The sequence below is a fragment of the Giraffa tippelskirchi genome, chromosome 13 (genome assembly GCF_054371585.1).
Source record: "Giraffa tippelskirchi isolate mGirTip1 chromosome 13, T2T-mGirTip1v1.2.pri, whole genome shotgun sequence".
Taxonomy (NCBI): domain Eukaryota; kingdom Metazoa; phylum Chordata; class Mammalia; order Artiodactyla; family Giraffidae; genus Giraffa; species Giraffa tippelskirchi.
The window spans coordinates 70,312,625-70,334,565 of record NC_137287.1 but is presented as its reverse complement, the minus strand read 5'-3'; the positions used below and the strand labels follow the sequence as shown (position 1 = coordinate 70,334,565).

General features: G+C 38.4%; 1 protein-coding gene across 1 annotated transcript in view; it reads right to left on the bottom strand.

Moving 5' to 3' along the window:
- The window catches only part of MYO3A (myosin IIIA), a 171,400-nt gene that overhangs the window by 29,869 nt on the left and 119,590 nt on the right, over nt 1–21,941 (bottom strand). The window contains exons 21-27 of the mRNA XM_081552969.1: nt 19,686–19,839; nt 18,560–18,648; nt 16,542–16,671; nt 9,824–9,903; nt 9,299–9,376; nt 5,280–5,485; nt 1,598–1,709 (exon numbers count right to left, since the gene is read on the bottom strand). Coding sequence (XP_081409095.1) covers nt 1,598–1,709; nt 5,280–5,485; nt 9,299–9,376; nt 9,824–9,903; nt 16,542–16,671; nt 18,560–18,648; nt 19,686–19,839 — 849 coding nt within the window. The remainder of the gene's footprint in view (nt 1–1,597; nt 1,710–5,279; nt 5,486–9,298; nt 9,377–9,823; nt 9,904–16,541; nt 16,672–18,559; nt 18,649–19,685; nt 19,840–21,941) is intronic.

The window sequence follows — 21,941 nt, the reverse complement described above, 5'->3', positions numbered from 1 at the left end:
GATTGAAAAATATCTTTTTAATGCTCAGAAATTCCCCTCACTAAATACTAAGATAAATATGGACTAGTGAATATGGAATATGGGCTTCCCTGATGGCTCAGTTGGTAAAGAATCCACCTGCAAGGCAGGAGACCCTGGTTCGATTCCAGTATTGGGAAGATCTGCGAGCGAAGGGATAGGCTACCCACTCCAATGTTCTTGGGCTTCCCTTGTGGCTCAGCTGGTAAAGAATTCGCCCACAATGCGGGAGACCTGGGTTCGATCCTGGGTTGGGAAGATCCCCTGGAGAAGCAAAAGGCTACCCACTCCAGTATGCTGGCCTGGAGAATTCCTTGGACTGCTTAGTCCATGGGGTCGCAAAGAGTTGGACATGACTGAGCAACTTTCACTTCACTGAATATGGAGGACACTCAGTATAAGATAAAACACTTAAAAATTCCCTAAATTCTTACAAGACTAACTTCTCTTTTTTAAAATTAATTTTTATGGGAGTATAGTTGATTTACAATGTTGTATTAGTTCTTGCTGTACCAAAGTGAATCAGCTACAAGACAAATATCATATGATATTGCTTATATGTGGAATCTAAAAAATATAGTACAAATGAACTTATTCACAAAACATAAATAGAGTCATAGATGTAGAAAACTAATGAAAATCAAGGAGGAAATGAGTGGGAGGATAAATTAGGAGACTGGGATTGACAAACAGATACTACTATATATAAAATAGATAACTAACAGGCCTAACTTTTCATCTGAACATTATGAAAATCCTGTCCCATACCTCCTGCAGCTAATACAAATTTCTTGGCAAATGTGGAATTTCAGTCCACATCTATGGTGTGGCTATCATAGCGGTTACTCTTGAGTAGTTAATCTGAGTACCTCTGCCTTAGCTTGGCTCTTTCTCCATCCTCCCCAATGACACATTTAGTGTCCTCCCAGGACCTGGTGTTTATCTCCTTATCTCTATCTTGTTTGTAACACTCTGAGGATATCTGAGAAGCAAATGCATCCTTTTTCCAAGAACCCATCTATCTTACTTCCATATTCAAAATGGATTATGATTTTGTACTTCATTCTTTAAGGGATTAAATAAGCTAATATCTCATAGGCTCCCAAATTTGATCCATAAACATTCCAGTATCCAAATCCTATAGTGAGTCTAGTAATAACATTTCACTTCGGATAAATTTCAAGTTTACAACAGAAACAGATTTGAGAATTAGGAAAAAAAGAAAAACAGAATCCTACTGAATTAATTATGATTTTCAACAGCTTTCTGACTATATTTGGTGGTAATTAAACAGAAAAAATAAAAAATTTTCTAGACTCATACGTTCCACCCTTTTGGGGATAAATCTTCAAGATATATTTTTCTTGAATTTATTAAAAGAAATCTGTATGAGAGCAAAATACTTAATCCTGCTGAAGAAAAAAACCTTTATGAATTTATCAATTTTCTTTCCCTATTACAAGCTAGAGATTCTACAACATGAAAAGCCATGACATTTTCTATCATTGCAGTATGTAATTTTCCATACATCCACTATAAGTATTACTTTTTTTCCTTGAAAATTACATGAAAACATTACTTTGGTTTTCCCAAGAGCCCAGTTATCAAGACCAGCTTTTTCCAAAATGGCGGCACATGTGTCAGGGCTCAATGGAGGCTCTTCACACCACTTGTAGCGAAGAACCTGGTACCTTTGAAAGGGAGAGAGGACTGGTTAGTATTTCATAAAAGTTCAGAGTCTCGGGAGCCTAGTGGGTCCTTTAGGCTTCTTACAACAATTCTTCACTAAACTGAATTCCAGACTGTCTACTTGTATAATTTGTGTTTTTCACTTCAGTGATTCCTTTTCAACATATGATCTTTTAGAGATAAAGCCTTAGCTAGTTTTTTTCCATCCTAATCCTAAGTGTTCTTTCCTTGTGTCCCCAACATTCCCATCCCCCCCTGGCCTCCCATTTCTCCTTCTCCCTCTGTCTCTTTGACAGGCCTCATATTTAGACTTGCTGCTTAAATGTTAGATTTTTCTGAGTTCTCTTTCTTTTTAAGCTCTCTCCATGTGTGTCTCATCTACATGCTTGGCTCTAACTGTTCCCTATATGTGATGATTCCTATACACATATCCTCAGCCCTGTTTTCATAAACAGGAAACACATTACTCCTGGCTTCCTGCTAGACATCCCCACCTGCTTATCCCACAGACACTTCAGACTTAGCAAAATGCATCACCTTTTCTTTCCTCTGCTAGTACCTATCTCCACAAATGATGTCAACCCTTCTTAAAAGTGAAAGTCGCTCAGTTGTGTCCGACTCTTTGCGACCCCACGGACTATACAGTCCATGGAATTAACTAGGCCAGAATAGTGGAGTGGCTAGCCTTTCCCTTTTCCAGGGGATCTCCCCAACCCAGGGATTGAACCCAGGTCTCCCGCATTGCAGGCGGACCCTTTACCCTTCTTAAAAAGGCACTATAACTAGGAATCTGCGTGTCATTCTAGATCCTCCCCTATTCTTCACTCACTGTATCCAACCAGCTTGTGCTTTGTTGTGCCTCTTGATTTAAAGCCAACATACTAACTCTACTTTGTTTTTATGAGTTTGCTTCATGGTTTATATGGTGGCATTTGAGATCACAGCACAGGAGGTATTAAGTAATTTGGGGAGTTTGGGACTGAGGCAAAAACAATAATGAAGATAGTTATAGCTGAAATGTATTGCCCACATTTGGTTCTATCTGTAGCCTTCATAAATACTGCATCATTCAGTGCTCATAACCACCTATACAGGAGATGCTAACTAACATCATCACCCTTATCTGCAGATGGCAAGACTGAAGCTCGAATGTTACTCAAGTAATGCTGAACAAGGTCACACGTTTAGTATAAGTGGCAGAATTGGGATTCAAATCTGGATTTTCTCACTTCAAAGCATGTGTACTTCTCCCTTCACTAAATTCTGTTTGTGTTAGAGCTCTGACAGCCAAACAATTGTGCATCGGTGACTGGTGGAAAAATGGATCCAACTTCAATAGCTTTTTAGTATAATATAATGGCTCATTAGAAATAACTACAGTAAAAACGCAGTGTCTTGTGCAAAGTAAGTTCATGTTGTGTGTGTTCCTTTAGGATTATCTCTTTGTCACACAATAGAAGAGTTTATCCATAACAGAATGGACAAAGGGTCTGATGATTTTACATCTTACAAGCAGGGTTAGTCAAAGGATAAGGCCAGACAGGGAGGGTTATTTAGTCCTATTTACACCTTCACAGGGCCTTTGCAAACTGTCCTGCCTTCCTAAGAGTCTATGCCAATTCGGATGACAGTTTTCAAATTTGTGACAGAGAAAAGGCTTATTAGCCCTTTATTTCTGGAGCTTTCTAGATACAGAACAACTATTCACATGTTCTCCAGAAATTTAGTTCTTTCCCTTATTCACTTATCATGTAGTAATCTGCTATTCTATAATAGCATGGAGTTGGAAGCATATTTAAAAATTTATTCTCACTTCTGATCTTCCAAATAAGTAATGCTCAATTGCTCAGTCATGTCCAACTCTTTGCAACTCCATGAACTGTAGCCCGCCAGGTTACTCTGTCCATAGGATTCTCCAGGCAAGAATACTGGAGTGGGTTGTCATTTCCTTCTCCAAAATAAGTAATACAATACATCAACTACAAAATCATCAAGAAAATAGGTTCATCTCTTCTACAGTCCATGTTATAAAACCATGGATAGTTTTGAAACTACTGGTTTAGTCTAGCATTCAGGGCTCTCTCTTCATAACATTAACCTGATCAGTTTTCCCATCTGATCCCATCTTTATCACTCCTGTCACTTCACTAACACACACTGCTGAGCTAGTCTCACCCACGTCCCTCTGGTTGTCAGAGCACCAACCTGTACACAGAGATGGCCCCTTCCTGTCTTCTTCATAAACCATGACCCCCCACCCCCACCAGATCCCAGTGCAGCACTTTTTCTTGATCGTCTCTCTTATCAGCCTTCGTGGAGATCATCCTTCACTTTCCTAAACTCTTACACTACAAACTATCTCTTTGGATCTTGGTATTTATTATCCTACACTGTTTACTAACTTTCCACATCTATGGCTCTGAGAATCCTAACTGGATTGTTCATTTTTGAGGACCAAGCAAGTATTAAAATTCACTGTCTTCCAGACTAGATGTGAAAGTGAAAGTGTTAGTCACCCAGTCATGTTTGACTCTTTGCTACCCCATGGACTTTAGCCTGCCAGGCTCCTCTGTCCATGGGATTCTCCAGGCAAGAATATTGGAGTGGGGATAGCCATTCCCTTCTCCAGGGGATCTTCCCAAACAGGGATCAAACCTGGGTCTCCTTTCATTGCAGGCAGATTCTTTACTGTCTGGGCCACAAGACTAGATATGGGTAGAGAAATAGAAAAAAGGGGATTGCCTGGCAGCCCAGTGGTTAGGACTCCATGCTTACATTGCAGGGGGTGTGGGTTCAATCTCTAGTCGGGGAACTAAGATCCTCCATGGCACATAGCCAAAAAGTAAATAAATATGCTGTCTCCTTTAACATCACAAATGATGTCCTTGTGAAACAGGTACCATACAAAAAAGAAAAAAATGGACTTAAAATTATTTTGAAAATATTAATCTAAATTAGGTTAATTCCAGTATATTCCAAGTACATAATTGGTTTTTTTGCTGTTGAACTTCATCTTAAAAAATCTATAAGCTACATTTAAGGTCTATTGAGTCTTAAAAAAAGTACAGATAATCACAACTTCCTTTCGGTTTCTAATATACTAAAGGTTGGTTATTGTGTTTACAATACAATAAAGAAAAAAAAATTCACCGTCTTCCATAGTATTTAGCACAACGCCTTGTATATAAAAATAGTCACTGAAGTTTAAGGGTACTTCTCTTAAGATTATATTAATGTTATTTACACTGATAGTTCAGCAAGTTAAAGATGAACTCTTCAGAAAAATGAAAAGTGTGATGATAAGGGCAAATTTTAATTTGAGATTTGAAACTCAAGAACACATGGGTTACCTGCTTTCGTGTACAGAATGGAGAATTTCCCTATGTTACCTGGGTCTCCCAGCTGACAACAGACAGCTCCAGCCCCTATTTAGTTACCTTCTCTTTTGATACACAATCACTTTTGTGCCTTCTTTCTAGAACACCTGAGTCATTTTCTTTCTGTTTCCTATCATTCTTCTCAAGAATTTTTATATAAAATGTCCAAGGAAACTTAAAAAGAAGTTCACACACCGTTTTATAAAGCTGGCAAAAAGTATCCGATGTGAATATCCCAGCCTCCGGATTCTTGCTGTTTCCAGAATGCCTGTGTAGCGAAGCTGGAGCACAACCTTTTCTTTGTCATATTTTCTTGCCTGACGTTCATTGTTTGGTTTGATGCAGCGGACAAAGTGAGGTTGGCCGACCACCATTTTAGATAACAAATCCATCAGAGAATACTGTAATATGCAATAAAAATAAAATTCCCAGCATAGCATATAAACCCTTAGGAGCCTGCACATCTTTCTTTTAATTATAAGAATAAAATCTGAAAACTGAGTGCTACACAGTAATATATAATTTTTATTAATGCATATAATTAACATATGCATTAATAAAAATTGTATTTATAGTATATTTTTATTTTTATAGTATATTTTTAAAAATATACTATATTTATGGTATTTACTCTTAAAAATGTAGAAGCAATAGCTAGGAATGTATGTATTCAAAGGTTTCCTGTAAATTCTTAAGGCAACTTTAATTAATAGATAATATTGCTTTTTTCTCTTACCACAACTTTTATTAATAGGCTTAATTAACGTGAAAATGTTACATATTAATTTCAAGGCTGGTGCTTGGGACTGGAAAGTCCCTGAATATTATTTTTGATATAGTTTGTTTGGAAGTAATTATATCCTCTCAGGGAAACTTGACAAATTACAACATTTAGGCTCACAATCTGGTTTCCTCCTTATACTATTAATTTACTTGTCTAGCTCTTTTTTTTCCTAAGAAATTACAAAGTCCTTGTCAGTTTTCATCTCCTAGGTTCAAACAAGGACTGAGAAGTTACTGCACTTTAATATATAAGACACAGTTATGTGTGTGTGTGCTAAGTCACTTCAGTCATGTCTGACTCTTTGAGACCCCATGGACTGTAACTGACCAGGCGATTCTCCAGGCAAGAATACTGGAGTCGGTTGCCATGCCCTTCCCCAGGGAAGACACAGTTATAAAAACAAGCAAATCCATTAGGTACTTAGGTACCCTAATCTGCTCGTTTGATGATTTTCTTATTTTAGAAATATTTTAATCAGACATATGAAAACTGTCTTCTGCAGCAATACCTTATTAAAACAGCAGCCAATTGCTGGACAGCCAGCAACACAGTAGGATAATAATGGCTCAACTAAAAGTGGAATCTCAGAAAACTAGTGAGTAATGGAATATTTCCTGCCATACCCATAAACAAAGAATGTCACAGTCATTAGCAACTGCAGCTACCACTGATGGTGAGCTGGTGAGCCCTGAGGGAACTCAGGAAGGAAAGAACACCTGCCATCTAGCAGCCATCAGACTGCCGCCACTTCCTACAGTAAGTCATGAGAAAATTCAAAATGTGAATATACAGAATATCGGCCTCAGATAGGTGAAGTGCATATCAAAGAAATAATTTCAGTGAACCCAGACTCTTGCATCTTCCTATACACAGAAAAGCGCTAAATTCCTCAACTTCAGATATCCGGTTTTCTTTATTTAACAATAATCTTTTGATGTTAGGACTACCTGCCCTTTGTTGGAAAACTTCTATGTACCCTGGCTCTCTCCTCGTCTCTTCAGAGCAGTTCTCTCAGGGTTACTTGAGATGCTGTCTCTTAGGCTTGAAGTCCTAAAAATTCCCGCTGAATAAAGCATAACTCTCAACTTCTAGGTTGTGAATATTTTTAAAGTCAACTCCAGTATGTCAAAGGCCAGGGTCACAACTGTTGAATATATGGACAGAGACAGCTGTTGCTAGCTGAATCTCCTTTACTGATGGACATTTCAAGCCTGGGTGATGAAGCCAGTGCAAACTAAATCCTAGAACTGGGCAACTGACAAAGCACTGGATTTGCATGGCTTCCTCATGGGCACTGAGACTCAGTTGTGAGCTTCTTCAAACAGCTGGACTCTGCCACTATGAGGCCCTTTTCATTATATTTCTCTGTGAGTCATCAACGCTTTAGTCCCACAAACATCTTTCAGGCACTAGAGATAGAAGTGTGATGGACGTGTCTGCTGGCATTCTGAGCAAGAGCTCCCCGAAACTGGAGCTTCTTTGGCATCGGAGTTTCTTAGGGACCCAGGAAGAGTGCTACATTATGTTAATTCTCTGCAGAATGAAAATCAACTGAAAATATGTTACACATACATATGATACATACTTAAAATATATTACATACTATATGGAATATATCCCTTTTCACTGCAGCCTGAGGTACAAAACAACTTTATGAATGAATGGTTTAACATACACACAATGTTTGACATCAACAACAGTGGTATGATAATGGTCTTGCATAAATCACTTAAAGCAAAAGAAATAATCTGGCTGTAAATACTCTCATTCAGCTGGCTTGGAGCCTGCTCTAAGGTGGATGCACCTGAAGCAAATGAGATATTTAGCATATAAATGCATGAGGTGATACTCAAAGGTGGTTAAGCACACATAGTCTGCTAAAGCTCTTAAGACCTGAAAAAATATTTAATAAAGCTACTCGGTTATTTTTAAAAGTATTTCATGACTCTGTTGAGAACTGGATTTATTCACTGAACACAGAGTAAATTTAACCCAATTTCCTCCTCTCCCTCCACGACACATGGAATCAATAACTTCTAAGTTTTAGGTGGTATCTTATTCATTTTCATTGCCTGGTTAATTACCATTTCATCAGAAGATATAAACAAGACCAGGAACCAGTAATGAAGGCCAGGTAGGTTCTCTAGCACACAGAGAGAACAAAGGGCTTCTTTTCTTTGCTATCTCCTATCTTGTCCCAGGAAGAAATCACCTTGATTCCACACTGAGGTCACAGTGAACCACTTCCTCGGCATGTCACTGTGTTTCCCTGGTGTCCCTGCTCTTTGCCCCACGTCTACACTGGTTCTATTTTTCTCTTGAGGTTTTCAGCTTGTCCAGGTACAGGGAGGTACTGATGGAGATGAATGCTTGACCCTGTCCCATCTGTCTGTCCACCCTAAGATCATTCAGGGCTGGAAGAAGGATTGATGGTTATCATATCATTGAAAGATAACCCTTTTTAGGCTTTATTCTAGTGAAAATGTGCTTGGTTCAAAAATTGTAACCAAGCTATAGACCTCCCTTAAGACTGACCTAGTATACAATAATTTTATCAATAAAATACCAAAGTAAACCAATCCATAGGTTTTTGACAATACCTAATATATCCTGTATCTGTGCTGTGCATTTAGGCGCTCAGTCATGTCCGACTATTGAGACCCCATAGACTGTAGCCTGCCAGGCTTCTCTGTTCATGGGATTCTCCAGGCAAGAATACTGGAGTGGGTTGCCATTTCCTTCTCCAGGGGATCTTCCCAACCCAGGAATCCAACCCGGGTCTCCTGCATTGCCAGTTTTTCCAGTGGTCATGTATGGATGTGAGAGTTGGACGGTGAAGAAAGCTGAGCACCGAAGAATTGATGCTTTTGAACTGTGGTGTTGGAGAAGACTCTTGAGAGTCCCTTGGACTGCAAGGAGATCCAATCAATCCATCCTAAAAGAGATCAATCCTGGGTGTTCATTGGAAGGTCTGATGTTGAAGCTGAAACTCCAATACTTTGGGCACCTCATGCGCAGGGTTGACTCATTGGAAAAGACCCTAATGCTGGGTAGGATTGGGGGCGGGAGGAGAAGGGGACAACAGAGGATGAGATGGTTGGATGGCATCACCGACTCGATGGACATGGGTTTGGGTAGACTCCGGGAGTTGGTGATGGACAGAGAGGCCTGGCGTGCTGCAGTTCATGGGGTTGCAAAGAGTCAGAGATGACTGAGCGACTGAACTGAACTCCTGCATTGCAGGCAAACTCTTTACCGATTGAGCTACAAGGGAAGCCCTATCCTATATCTAACAGATAGTAAATGAAATACAACAAAAATTCTTCTTTGCTAATAGCATTCTGATATTTGCTACTTACTTTCAACCGGCAACTCTCAATTAGAATAAATAACATGCTTAAGCACAACACATCATAATGTCACATCTTACTCTAAAATAGGATGCAACTGTTTGTGTTTTCACGTTGGTTGTCTCTCTGGCGTGACGAGTGGCTTCTCCAGTTTCACCCTAAGACCAAGAAAGACAGTGATGCTTCAGCATCTGTTGTACTTTATGATCTACAGGGGAGCATGTGGAATCCTCCTTAGTCTACGCTTTCACATACGTAAAATGACAAAACGCTGAATTTTTACTTTAAATTGTTTTGTCAGTCTAATTGGGATTTTAATCAGTTTTCCATGGGATGTGAATATCTCTGACTTTAGCTAATACATATTTAGTTGGTCTTGGAGTAACATTAAAACTAATTATAAAAGAGGAGCTTGGACTATATCAGAAATGCATCATTATTTAAGTGACAAGCAGTAATATGAACATAACATAATATCTGTTGAAGTAGAAAAGAAATATCAAAAAGAGAAAATGAATGAAAGGTTGTGTAGCCTTATAAAAATACTGCCATTGTATGAGAAGGTTAGGTTCTTAGACTTACTGCCATGAAAAACATTTTCTTACCTTTGTCAGATTGACTGATTTTTCTGAAGTTCTCATTTGATAGTTTATTATGTTTTTAGTTTGAGAATGTGGCAGATTACCTATGGGAATGTAGAAAAGATTCATACAGCTTTTAGAATCTTTAATGGCTACAAGGTTTCCTCCACTTGGAAGTTAAAATAAGCATTGCTGGTCCCACAATATGCATGCTTGGTTAACTAGTCATTGAGACACTTAGAAATAAAATAACATTACTCGAAAATCTATAACTAGTGTTAAATTCAGAAAAAAGTAAAACTTCCAGCTTAAAAAATAGAAAAAGTAGAGGTAAGTGTTAGATTTCCTTTTACCCGCTACAAGATATGGGGTAATTAGGAGAAAGGGAGCGATTTGCTTCTTTGTGTGTGTGTTTTAAATAGCACCTGAGATTTTCTTTTTTTTTTTAAGATTTTTTTTTAATGTAGATTTTTTTTTAATTTTTTTTTTCTTTCACCTTCATCTTTATTGAATTTGTTACACTATTGCTTCTATTTTATGTTTTGGTTTCTTGACCATGAGGGACGTGGGATCTTAGCTCCCCGACCAGGGATCAAACCTGCAGCCCCTGCGTTGGAAGGCAAAGTCTTAACCACTGGGCTGCCAGAGAAATTCCCTGAGCTTTTCTTTAATGCAAATGTCAGCTTTACAATGGACGTTAAAAATCATATGGATCATTAATTCACATGAAGTTCAGTTTACTTCAGTCGCTCAGTCGTGTCCGACTCTTTGCGACCCCATGAATTGCAGCACACCAGGCCTCTCTGTTCATCACCAACTCCCAGAGTCTACACAAACCCATGTCCATCGAGTCAGTGATGCCATCCAACCATCTCATCCTCTGTCGTCCCCTTCTCCTCCTGCCCCTAATCCTACCCAGCATTAGGGTCTTTTCCAATGAGTCAACTCTTTGCATGAGGTGGCCAAAGTATTGGAGTTTCAGCTTCAACATCAGTCCTTCCAATGAACACCCAGGATTGATCTCCTTCAGGATGGATTGATTGGATCTCCTTGCAGTCCAAGGGACTCTCAAGAGTCTTCTCCAACACCACAGTTCAAAAGCATCAATTCTGCGGTGCTCAGCTTTCTCCACCGTCCAACTCTCACATCCATACATGACCACTGGAAAAACCATAGCCTTGACTAGACGGACTTTTGTTGGCAAAGTAATGTCTCTGCTTTTAAATATGCTATCTAGGTTGGCCTTAACCTTCCTTCCAAGGAGTAAGCGTCTTTTAATTTCATGACTGCAATCACCATCAGCAGTGATTTTGGAGCCCAAAAAAATAAAGTCTGACACTGTTTCCACTGTTTCCCCATCTATTTCCCATGAAGTGATGGGACCAGATGTCATTATCTTGGTTTTCTGAACGTTGAGCTTTAAGCCAACTTTTTCACTCTCCTCTTTCACTTTCATCAAGAGGCTCTTTAGTTCTTCACTTTCTGCCATAAGGGTGGTGTCATCTGCATATCTGAGGTTATTGATATTTCTCCTGGCAATCTTGATTCCAGCTGGTGTTTCTTCCAGCCCAGCATTTCTCATGACGTACTCTGCATATAAGTTAAATAAGCAGGGTGACAATATACAGCCTTGACGTACTCCTTTTCCTATTTGGAACCAGTCTGTTGTTCCATGTCCAGTTCTAACTGTTGCTTCCTGACCTGCATACAGGTTTCTCAAGAGACAGGTCAGGTGGTCTGGTATTCCTGTCTCTTTCAGAATTTTCCACAGTTTATTGTGATCCACACAGTCAAAGGCTTTGGCATAGTCAATAAAGCAGAAATAGATGTTTTTCTGCAACTCTCTTGCTTTTTCAATGATCCAGCGGATGTTGGCAATTTGACCTCTGGTTCCTCTGCCTTTTCTAAAACCAGCTTGAACATCTGGAAGTTCACGGTTCACGTATTGCTGAAGCCTAGCTTGGAGAATTTTGAGCATTACTTTACTAGCGTGTGAGATGAGTGCAATTGTGTGGTAGTTTGAGCATTCTTTGGCATTGCCTTTCTTTGGGATTGGAACGAAAACTGACCTTTTCCAGTCCTGTGGCCACTGCTGAGTTTTCCAAATTTGCTGGCATATTGAGTGCAGCACTTTCACAGCATCATCTTTCAGGATTTGAAATAGCTCAACTGGAATTCCATCACCTCCACTAGCTTTGTTCGTAGTGATGCTTTCTAAGGCCCACTTGACTTCACATTCCAGGATGTCTGGCTCTAGGAGAGTGATCACACCATCGTGATTATCTGGGTCATGAAGATCTTTTTTGTACAGTTCTTCCATGTATTCTTGCCACCTCTTTTTAATATCTTCTGCTTCTGTTAGGTCCATACCATTTCTGTCCTTTATCGAGCCTATCTTTGCATGAAATGTTCCTTTGGTATCTCTAATTTTCTTGAAGAGATCTCTAGTCTTTCCCAATCTGTTGTTTTCCTCTATTTCTTTGCATTGATCGCTGAGGAAGGCTTTCTTATCTCTCCTTGCTATTCTTTGGAACTCTGCATTTGGATGGGAGTATCTTTCCTTTTCTCCTTTGCTTTTCGCTTCTCTTTTCTTCCCAGCTATCTGTAAGGCCTCCTCAGACAGCCATTTTGCTTTCTTGCATTTCTTTTCCATGGGGATGGTCTTGATCCCTGTCTCCTGTACAATGTCACGAACCTCTGTCCATAGTTCATCAGGCACTCTGTCTATCAGATCTAGTCCCTTAAATCTATTTGTCACTTCTACTGTATACTCATAAGGGATTTGATCTAGGTCATACCTGAATGGACTAGTGGTTTTCCCTACTTTCTTCTATTTAAATTCACATGAAGTACTTGTAAGCAAATCAAATATGGTTGAGAACAAAGGACATTTTCAACCTAACATTCAGAAATATGTGCCTGGTGCTGGCCTATATAACTGTACACAACTGAGGTTATGAAAACTCATGTTGTAGTGAAAATATTCTGTCCTTTGAAGCCAGGAAGACCTGGGTTTACATACAAGCTGTAGTGCTTAAATTGTGGATTATTTCCTTGGTCTCTGAGTCACAGTGTGAGTCCATAAAATGGGGATGATAATGCCCACCTCGCAGGATTTTGATGACGTGACAGTGGGTCTGGCATGAGGTGGGTACCTGGAAATGTTGGCTGTTTTTCACTCCTTGCTCACCCTTCCCACCACCCCCACCAAGCACAGTACACCAACCAATCTATTATCCATGAGTTTATCATCCTAGTAGAAGTGTTTGAAATATCTCCAGAATTCAGTGTCACTTCAGGAAGACTGTTTTTCTTTTGTCCTTTTAGGTGATAAGTAGAGGCTATGTGTTTTGGCAAATCTTTCACTGTTTGTTTTTTTTTTTTTGTCTTTGGGTGGCTGCAGAAGGTTGGCTCTGAGCTGAGGGTGCAGGAAGGAACCCTCCTGGGCAGTGGCGGGCAGTGCCACTGCTTTGCTCTCATCCCCCTCCCCTCATCACTTCAGGAAAAGCTCTGGGGTGAGAGAGTGTGGCTTTTCTGCTGGGCTGAAACTGCCTCTGCACAGGTGACTCTTGAAGTGAGACTTCCTGGACACAGGTGAGTGGACAGAGGTGGTCACCAAGGATTGTCAGAGGGGCAGCTTCGGGAATTATGCTTAGTGGGGTTTTTGTTTTGTTTTTGTTTACGATTACCAAGGAAAGTTTTCGAAATGAAAATTTACTTGGGGAAAAAACGACCATCAACTTAGAGATTTCTTGGAAGCATGATGAATATACAAAGTGTGAAGAGCACGTTAATTAGGATAGACCCATTGCTTTTAAAAACCTATATTCGAGGGGGGTTCAGGATGGGGGACACATGTACACCCATGGCTGATTCACGTCAACGTATGGCAAAAACCACTACAATATTGCAAAGTAATTAGCCTCCAATTAAAATAAATTAATTAATTTTTTAAAAAACCTATATTCGAAAAGAAGAAATTTTCTTAAATCAATGATTTATGTTTTCACCTTAGAAATTAGAAGACAAAAGAAACCCCAAAGGAAAAAGAAGAAAACAGTACGACAAAAGCAAAAAAAAAAAAGAAATCAATAAAATAAAATGAAAAATTCAATAGGTAAAATCAACGAAACTATAAGTTGGTTCTTCAAGAATATCAATAAAATTGGCAAATCTCTAGAAAATCTATCAAAAATAAAATGAGAGAAGACACAAGTTATTTTTATCAGGAATAAGAGAACAGATACAACCTCATGATCTACAAATATCAAAAGGATAATAAGAGATTATTATCATCTTTATGTCAATAAATTTGAAAGCACAGATTAAACAGAAAATTTTCTTCAAAGATAAAACTACTCTAAAGCTAATTCAAAAATAAAATAACTTGAATAGCTTTGTATTTATCAAAGAGTTGAATCTGTAGTTAAAAGCCTTGTCACACACATACACACAAAAACCCTTCGGGTTCAGATGACATCCCTGGTGAATTCTACAAAGTCATTTAGAAACAAATAATATTCACCCTGGGGGCTTCCCTCATAGCTCAGTTGGTAAAGAATCTGCCTGCAATACAGGAGACACGGTTTGATTCCTGGGTTGGGAAGATCTGCTGGAGAAGGGATAGGCTACCCATTCCAGTACTCTTGGGCTTCCCTTGTGGCTCAGCTGGTAAAGAATCTGCCTGCAGTGCAGGAGACCAGGGTTTGATTCCTGGGTTGGGAAGATGCCCTGGAGAAGAGAAAGGCTATCCACTCCAGTATGCTGGCCTGGAGAATTCCATGGACTGTATAGTCCATGGGGTTGCAAAGAGTCAGATACAACTGAGCGACTCACTAATATTCACCCCATTTTTCCTGAAAATTGAAGAGGAAGCATTATTTCTCAATTCATTCTATGAGATCAGCATTACTCTGATTCCAAAATCAGAAAAAAAAATTATAAGAAAACTACAGTCCAATATTCCTCATGAACATAGATGCAAAAATTCTTAACAAAAGGTTAGCAAATTGAATCTGACAATACATAGTCAAATGCATCATGACCATGTCAAGATTTTCCCAGGAATTAAAGTTATATAATGTCCAAAAACCAATACATGCAACTCACCATTTTTATAGATTTTAAAAACAAAACAAAGTAAAAACAAATAATCATCTCAGTAGATGCAGAAAATGCATTTGACAAAATTTAAACATGCATGCTTGATAAAAACTTAGCAAACTAGAAACAGAAAGCAACTTCCTCCTGATTAAGGACATTTATGAAAAACCTATAGCTAACATATCATAGTTAATGGGGAAAAACTGACTGCTTCCTCCAAGATCAGGAATAAACCAAGAATGTTCACTTTCACCACTCGTACTCAACATTGCATCTGTAATTCTGGGCAGTGCAACCAGGCAATATGAAGAAACACAACATAAAAAGAATGAAAAAGAAAGGGCAAACACTTTAGTCCCAGATGACATCACCATCTATGTAGAAAACCTATGGAATTTACAAAAAAAGCTACTCTAACATGAGTTTAGCAACATTGCAGGGCAAAAGATCAATACACAAAAATCAACTGGATTTCCATATACTAGGAACATACAAAATTTGAACTAAAAAGCACCATTTATTAGAGCATAGAATGTGATATCATAGCAGATAATTTGACAGAAAACATGCAAGACTTGTACACTGACAACTGCAAAATGTTGCTGACAGAAATTAAGGAAGACTTGAAAAGTAAGCATATTGTGCTCCCTGGTTGGAGGACTCAATATTATGAAGATAGCAGATATGCCCAAACTAATCTATAGCTTCAGGGAAATCCAATCAAAGTCTCACCAGCATTTTGGGTAGAAATTGACAAACTCATTTTAAATTTACACGGAAAGGCAAAGGAATTATAATCACACCTGAACAACTCTGGAAAAGAAGAACAAAGCTGGGTGACTTATATTACCTGATTTCAAAATTTTTAATAAAACTACAGTGATCAAGAAGTGTATTATTGGCATAAAGACAGACAAATACCAGTGATTCACAATACAGTCCAGAAATAAACAGTCTCTCTCTCCTTCTATATCTCTCCAAGGATGCCCAAGCAATGCACTAGGGAAAAGAATTATCTTTTTAACAAACGATACTGAAACAATCGGACAGGGGCATGAAGGACTGTAATGAAGGACAATAAAGACTCAAGAGAAACAGTATTTGGGGATAATGAATTGTTCACTATTACCTGTGGTGATGGTTTTACAGGAGTCTATGTATGTCAAGGCCTCATCAAATTTTACTAAGTACGTGCTGCTTATTCTATGTCAGTTATGCCTCAACTATAAACTATAGTTGAATTATATCTCAACTATAATTCAAACTATAAAAAATGAAGTGCAGAGAATAATGTTAAACTCCCATAAAGAAAAACAAACCAAATTACACTTTTTGTACTTAAAAGCAAATGCAAAGATTATATAGTTGGTTGGAACAAAGGCATGTGACTTTTTAATCAATAAGGCAGAACTCACTAAACTTGTGGAATCTTGAAGCATCATCCCATGCTACCCGCTCCTGATGCAGCAGATAATTCTAAACTCTCTGGGGGTGACTGTACTCTTCTAATGAGAAGCTCAAACACCACCAAACTTTCTGGTGAGCACTTCAAACACTTTCCTGGAAACCTAGCTTCTTTATAAAACTAAAAACCAACGCACACATACAAAAAAAATGGAAGGAAATCGCCTCAGCTTACCTGTTCTTGTCAGAGGATGGTTGACTAGTTGTCGAATTACACTGTTTTCTGATGACCTCAAAAGGAGCACAATATCATTGGGAAGAGTGTCTCTATTTTTAGCTAAGAACCCACTTGCATTATAGATGACCTGTTGATAAAGTATGTTACCAACACTGTCACAATCAGTGTCATCACCCTTGTCCTCACTATCATCATTATCATTATCAATAGATACATGTGAAAGTGTAGAAGTGTTAGTCACTCAAGTGGTGTCCGACTCTTTGTGACCACGTGGACTGCTCCTCTGTCCATGGGATTCTCCAGGCAAGAATACTGGAATGGGTTGCCATTCCCTTCTCCAGGGGATCTTCCCAACCCAGCGATTGAACTCGGGTCTCCTGCATTGCAGGCGGACTCTTTACCATCTGAGCCACCAGGGAAGCCCACATTAATAGATACATGTAGAGAGCTTACTCAGTGCTGAGTGACAGATACACAAAGATTTATAAAGGTAATCCCTTACAACTTGGCTAGAAATGTGAACCTCTTCATGTTTACACTACCTCTTTTCAGAGACAAATTTGTGCCTCATTGATTTTATTTGGGTGGAAACAATCAAAAAGGTTTGATCCCTCCCATTTATTATAGTGGAAATGTTGAGTATTTCCCATCTCTATTTGGAGGGTTGGGGCCAGAAAGGTATTCTCATTTCTATGATAACTGATTCACCTGCAGTGAAAAGGCCTTTATAGAATTTACTCCACAGTAGCGGGGTCTACATATACTGTGGGTGTTTTGTGTTTCTGGCACTTCTAAATAATTTTAAGATTTTTAAAGATCAATGTAACCCCAAGGTTTCGGTAGGGTGGTTCAATGTGGTTGCTTTTATGGGGTGAATTTCATCCCTCCAAAATTAGTATGTTGCAAATCTAACCCCCAATGTGACTGTATTTGGATACAAGGTCTTTAGAAATTAATGAGGGTTAAAAGAGGTTTAAGGGTGATGCTCTAAGCCCACAGGGCTGATGTTCTTATAATACAAGGAAGATACACAGGAAATCTCTTTCTCTTCCTTACATGTACATAGAGAAAAGGCTAAATGAAAACATAGAGAGAAGGCAGCTACCTACAAATCAGGAAGAGAGGCCTCACAAGATACCAGATCTGCTGGCCCCTTGATCTTGGACTTCTAGTCTCCAGAACTGTGAGGAAATACAATGTCCATTGTTTAGGACACCCAGCCAGAGGTATTTTTGTTATGGCAGCCCAAGAAGACTAATATAGTTAAAAATAACTGGATAAAATGATCAAAGGAAATGCTTAATGATTGTTTTAAAGGAGACTTATTTATAAAATTGTGTGCTGAAAATCATGAGAAAGGCTATAACTAAAATATTTAAGGTAGATTTTGCTTTCAATGACAAAAGTCTGGAATGTTGACTGACACAGAAGTTCTATTAGACTAGAATTCTTAACGTTATTCTATTTGTTTATGTATTTCTATGAATTCCCCTTCTTGATTTGAATATCTTCTTAGTCCTCCAATATTTATAATGTCTTTGTGAGGGAAATATCTGTTATCCTCTACAGAAGGAAAAGAAACCGTCTTCTGGGCACAGGATGACATATCTGAGGTTTGCACTGGTATAGCAAAGTGTATCCGTCAGTGCATAAACATTGCTTTCTCTAACTGCATGCCAGACCATAAGCTAATTCTATCTAATCAGCTCAGTTATCGGGCCATATCTCCTGCCTGGTACCTTCTCTCGTTGGGAAGGAGGAGAGACAAAGGCTGCGGTGGACAGAGAAGCATCTCAAGTCTGAAGAAGGCAGTTTATATAAAAGGTTACCAGTTATCATTAAAAGAAGGGAAAACTGCCAGCCAACTGCAGCCCAAGCCAGATCCTAGGATCAGAAAGATGGACTCTTTATCTCATTATAACTATCTGTAAATATTTGGGGCCATAATTTTCGTAGCTTCATTATTCAACAAAAGACTAAAGAGAACCTCAGTTATAGTGCTTCAGAGTTCTTACCTTTCCTGCATAATGGTGAATTCCGAAACTAAGCTCCATTCTTTTAGGTCTCCAGAAGTACTGTGATTTCAGATTACCTTCAAATTTTTCTGCAGAAAAAAATTTAACTCCACGATTAAGCATGTTGGAATGCCTCAAAAAATACTGAATGACAGAATCTTCTCTTCCACCATAAAATGGAAAATGTGCAGTGAAAAAACTGAAATTTTATATAACTACTACATGTAGATTTGTAATATAATTATAAATGGTAAGGTAAAACGCGAGATCATGAATTTTACCATTCCGTTATGATTCAGAGCAGCAGTTCTCAAACCATGGCAAGCATCAGAATCACCTGGAGGGTTTCTTAAAATAGACTGCTGGGTCCCACCTCCGGAGCTTCTGACTCAATAGGTCTTGGAGTGGGATCCAAGAATTAACATTTCTAGCAAGTTTCCAAGGGGGATGCTGATGTCCCTGGTCTAGAGACCACATTCTAAGAACAGAGGAAAGAAACCAAGTACTTGAGATTGCCCAGAGAGCTTTGTGAAACACAACTGGATGAGAAACCATGAGCCTAGACATTTGGTATTTTGTCTCTCTTTTCTCTAAGAGGAGCTATAGGTTATTGATTACATAGGACACACAATAGGATCATAAAGGAAGTTCTACAATAATTTTACCAACACAAGTTCTGTTATTTCATGTCATGGGAGATACATTTTAACATCAAAATCAACTGACTAGCGTGAAATGATTTCCCCACACCTTTGGGGTTATTTTCTTTCCCATCTATCTCTTTTCCATTCTGAGAGCTGTCCTTTTGCCCTGCCCTTCCATTTCTAATTTTGGGCTGGATGATCTCTAAGGTCATTTCTAACATAAAATGTTATGGTCAGGGCTCTACCATAATATAAGGTGAAGTTGAATATGGAAATTTGTTTAATTTATCACTGAATATTTCACCCTATTATAAACATTCACTGGTCCAGGTATTAGATCAAAAGCCTCTTCTTTAAAGTTAGATGTCCAGTCTTTGTCACAGCAATATTCTACTAAGTAACTTTAAAAGTTAAAAAAAAATTCATAATCATATGACTGCATTACATGAAAACTATGTAGACATACTGAATTTAAAACTCACCCACAAGAGTTTGGTCGGTGGCCTTGGGAAATCTACTTTCTTCATCAAGGAGGGACAGTAAACCCATTGGCTTCTGCAGAAACATGTCTAGGAGAGGCCGGTTATCTTCATATTCAATAACTCTAGAATCAATATCTTCATTTAGGTATTCATTCTACAATGGGACATGACAGGCATAGAAATACTTAAAATTTTGTGAACAATATGTAAACTGGCAGGAATTACCTAAAATTCTGCTCTACATATAAAAAATTGCCCCCATGACCTTGCCCTTAAACTGAGGGTATCATTTTATTTCTCTCTCTCCAGATGTGCTAGTTCATTAAAGTCATCACTGTTGATACTCAGGGTAGCAATAAAAAGTTTCTATTCCTTGTATTAGAATTCCTCCTATTAGAATCTCAAGCTTTCCAGACATGGGGGACTATGTTGTTAGTGAGCTGTAATAAAATCATGTTACATAGTTTCTTTTGTTAATGATTGTTTTGATGTGAACTGTTTCTTGAAGTCTTTATTGAATTTGCTACAATATTGCTTGCTTTTTATGTTTTGGCTTTTTTGGCTGTGAAGCACATGGGATCTTGGCTCCCTGATCAGGAATGGAACTGGCACCTCCTGCACTGGAAGGCAAAGTCCCAAACACTGGACCACCAGGGAAGTCCTCAAGAATTGATAGAATATTAATTAGGTATATCTTAGGGTCACATTTCCCCCAATTTCTTTTATCTAACTTCAGAAATGCTGAATCTCTCAAGAACATCACTTTTCAATCATGATGACATTTACATTATTTGGGATGAGCAACTGTGGGTCACAGGAGCCACCGATGGATGAAGAACCAAGAACATGCAGGTTCCCATCTGGGCTCTGCCACTTAACTAGCCATCTGTCCTTTGGAATTTTCTTCCTCTTAGGTGTCCATTTTCTCATCTACTAAATGGAAGTAACAATCTCCATCTAACAAAGTAAAAATACCTGATACACTCGTAATCATTTGTGGTTGAGTATACTGTAATGTCAAATGCATAATATAAAAACAATAAACAATAATTACTCTAAGATGGTAGTACCAGCACAACATAGATGCTGATGATCTATTTTACAAAAGGGACAGGAAGAATCATGCTGTAACTTTTGCCTTCAAGCTGTGTCCTTCCCCACCCCCAGTGCTGCAGTCTTTGAGAGATAACACAGATAACCTCTGAACTCTGACCTTTAGAGACACTTACATGGAAGGTACACACCAGGTGTCAGGTTCTAAAGCAGCTATTGCTGGGGAAGTATAACAGATAATCACTGTCTGGGGCAGAACATTCTCCTCCATTAACAAACTCAAGTTACATGCTATTTTCATTACTATTTTAATATATTCTTGAATATATATATTTTTATTCAATAATATATTGAATATATTACTCAATAATATATTCTTGAATATATTATTTTCATTGAAAACTTTATAATAAAGCACTGTGATGGGTGATAAAGAGATGTTTAAAACGAAGTCCCTGTCCTCAGTGGATTTAAGATAAACTGAGTGATTAGTAAATAAATACCTAAAATGCAAGGTAACACAAGTTAGATAAGTGCTATGTACAATGTACTACAAGGGGTTCTGAGAAAGAGAATTTATCTGGAATCTTGGTGGAAGAATTTAGCCCATGGCAGGTGGGGTATTTAATATGCAAATCTTTTAACCACTGCTTTTAGAGCCTTATAAAATTCAAATCACAGTTCGAGTATCACCAGGAAAAAATAAACATGTATTTTTAAATACAACAAAATCTTAATACATAAAAATGAGGCAGAACCCACTGCTCTGAAAGGTAGATCACTTGAAAGACGTCCAGTTTACCCAGCACAAAAAAATGGAAACTTACAAAAAATGGAAACCGTGAAATGAAGTTTCACAGCTTTTTCATTGGAAGGTAACCTTGAGAGATGTACACAGACCTAGAATTACTTGACTGTCAGACACATTATGCTGACAGCAGATTATAGCTTAAATGGCAACTGCAAAGTTCAAAGAGGCTTTGTATGTTTTCTATGGAAAGTGTGCAAGGTTAAGGTCTAAACCAATGCATTTTTCACTTCTATTTGCTTGTGTCAAAATCCACTGACTGCTTTGGTGGCAGGTTACACAGAGCAGATATGAGTAACTTGGAAAACAATGGGATTAGACTTTTAAGACACTGGTTAGTATCTCCAGGCAAATTGATGGAGAAAAAAATGCTGTTAGGATTTACAAAGCACTCT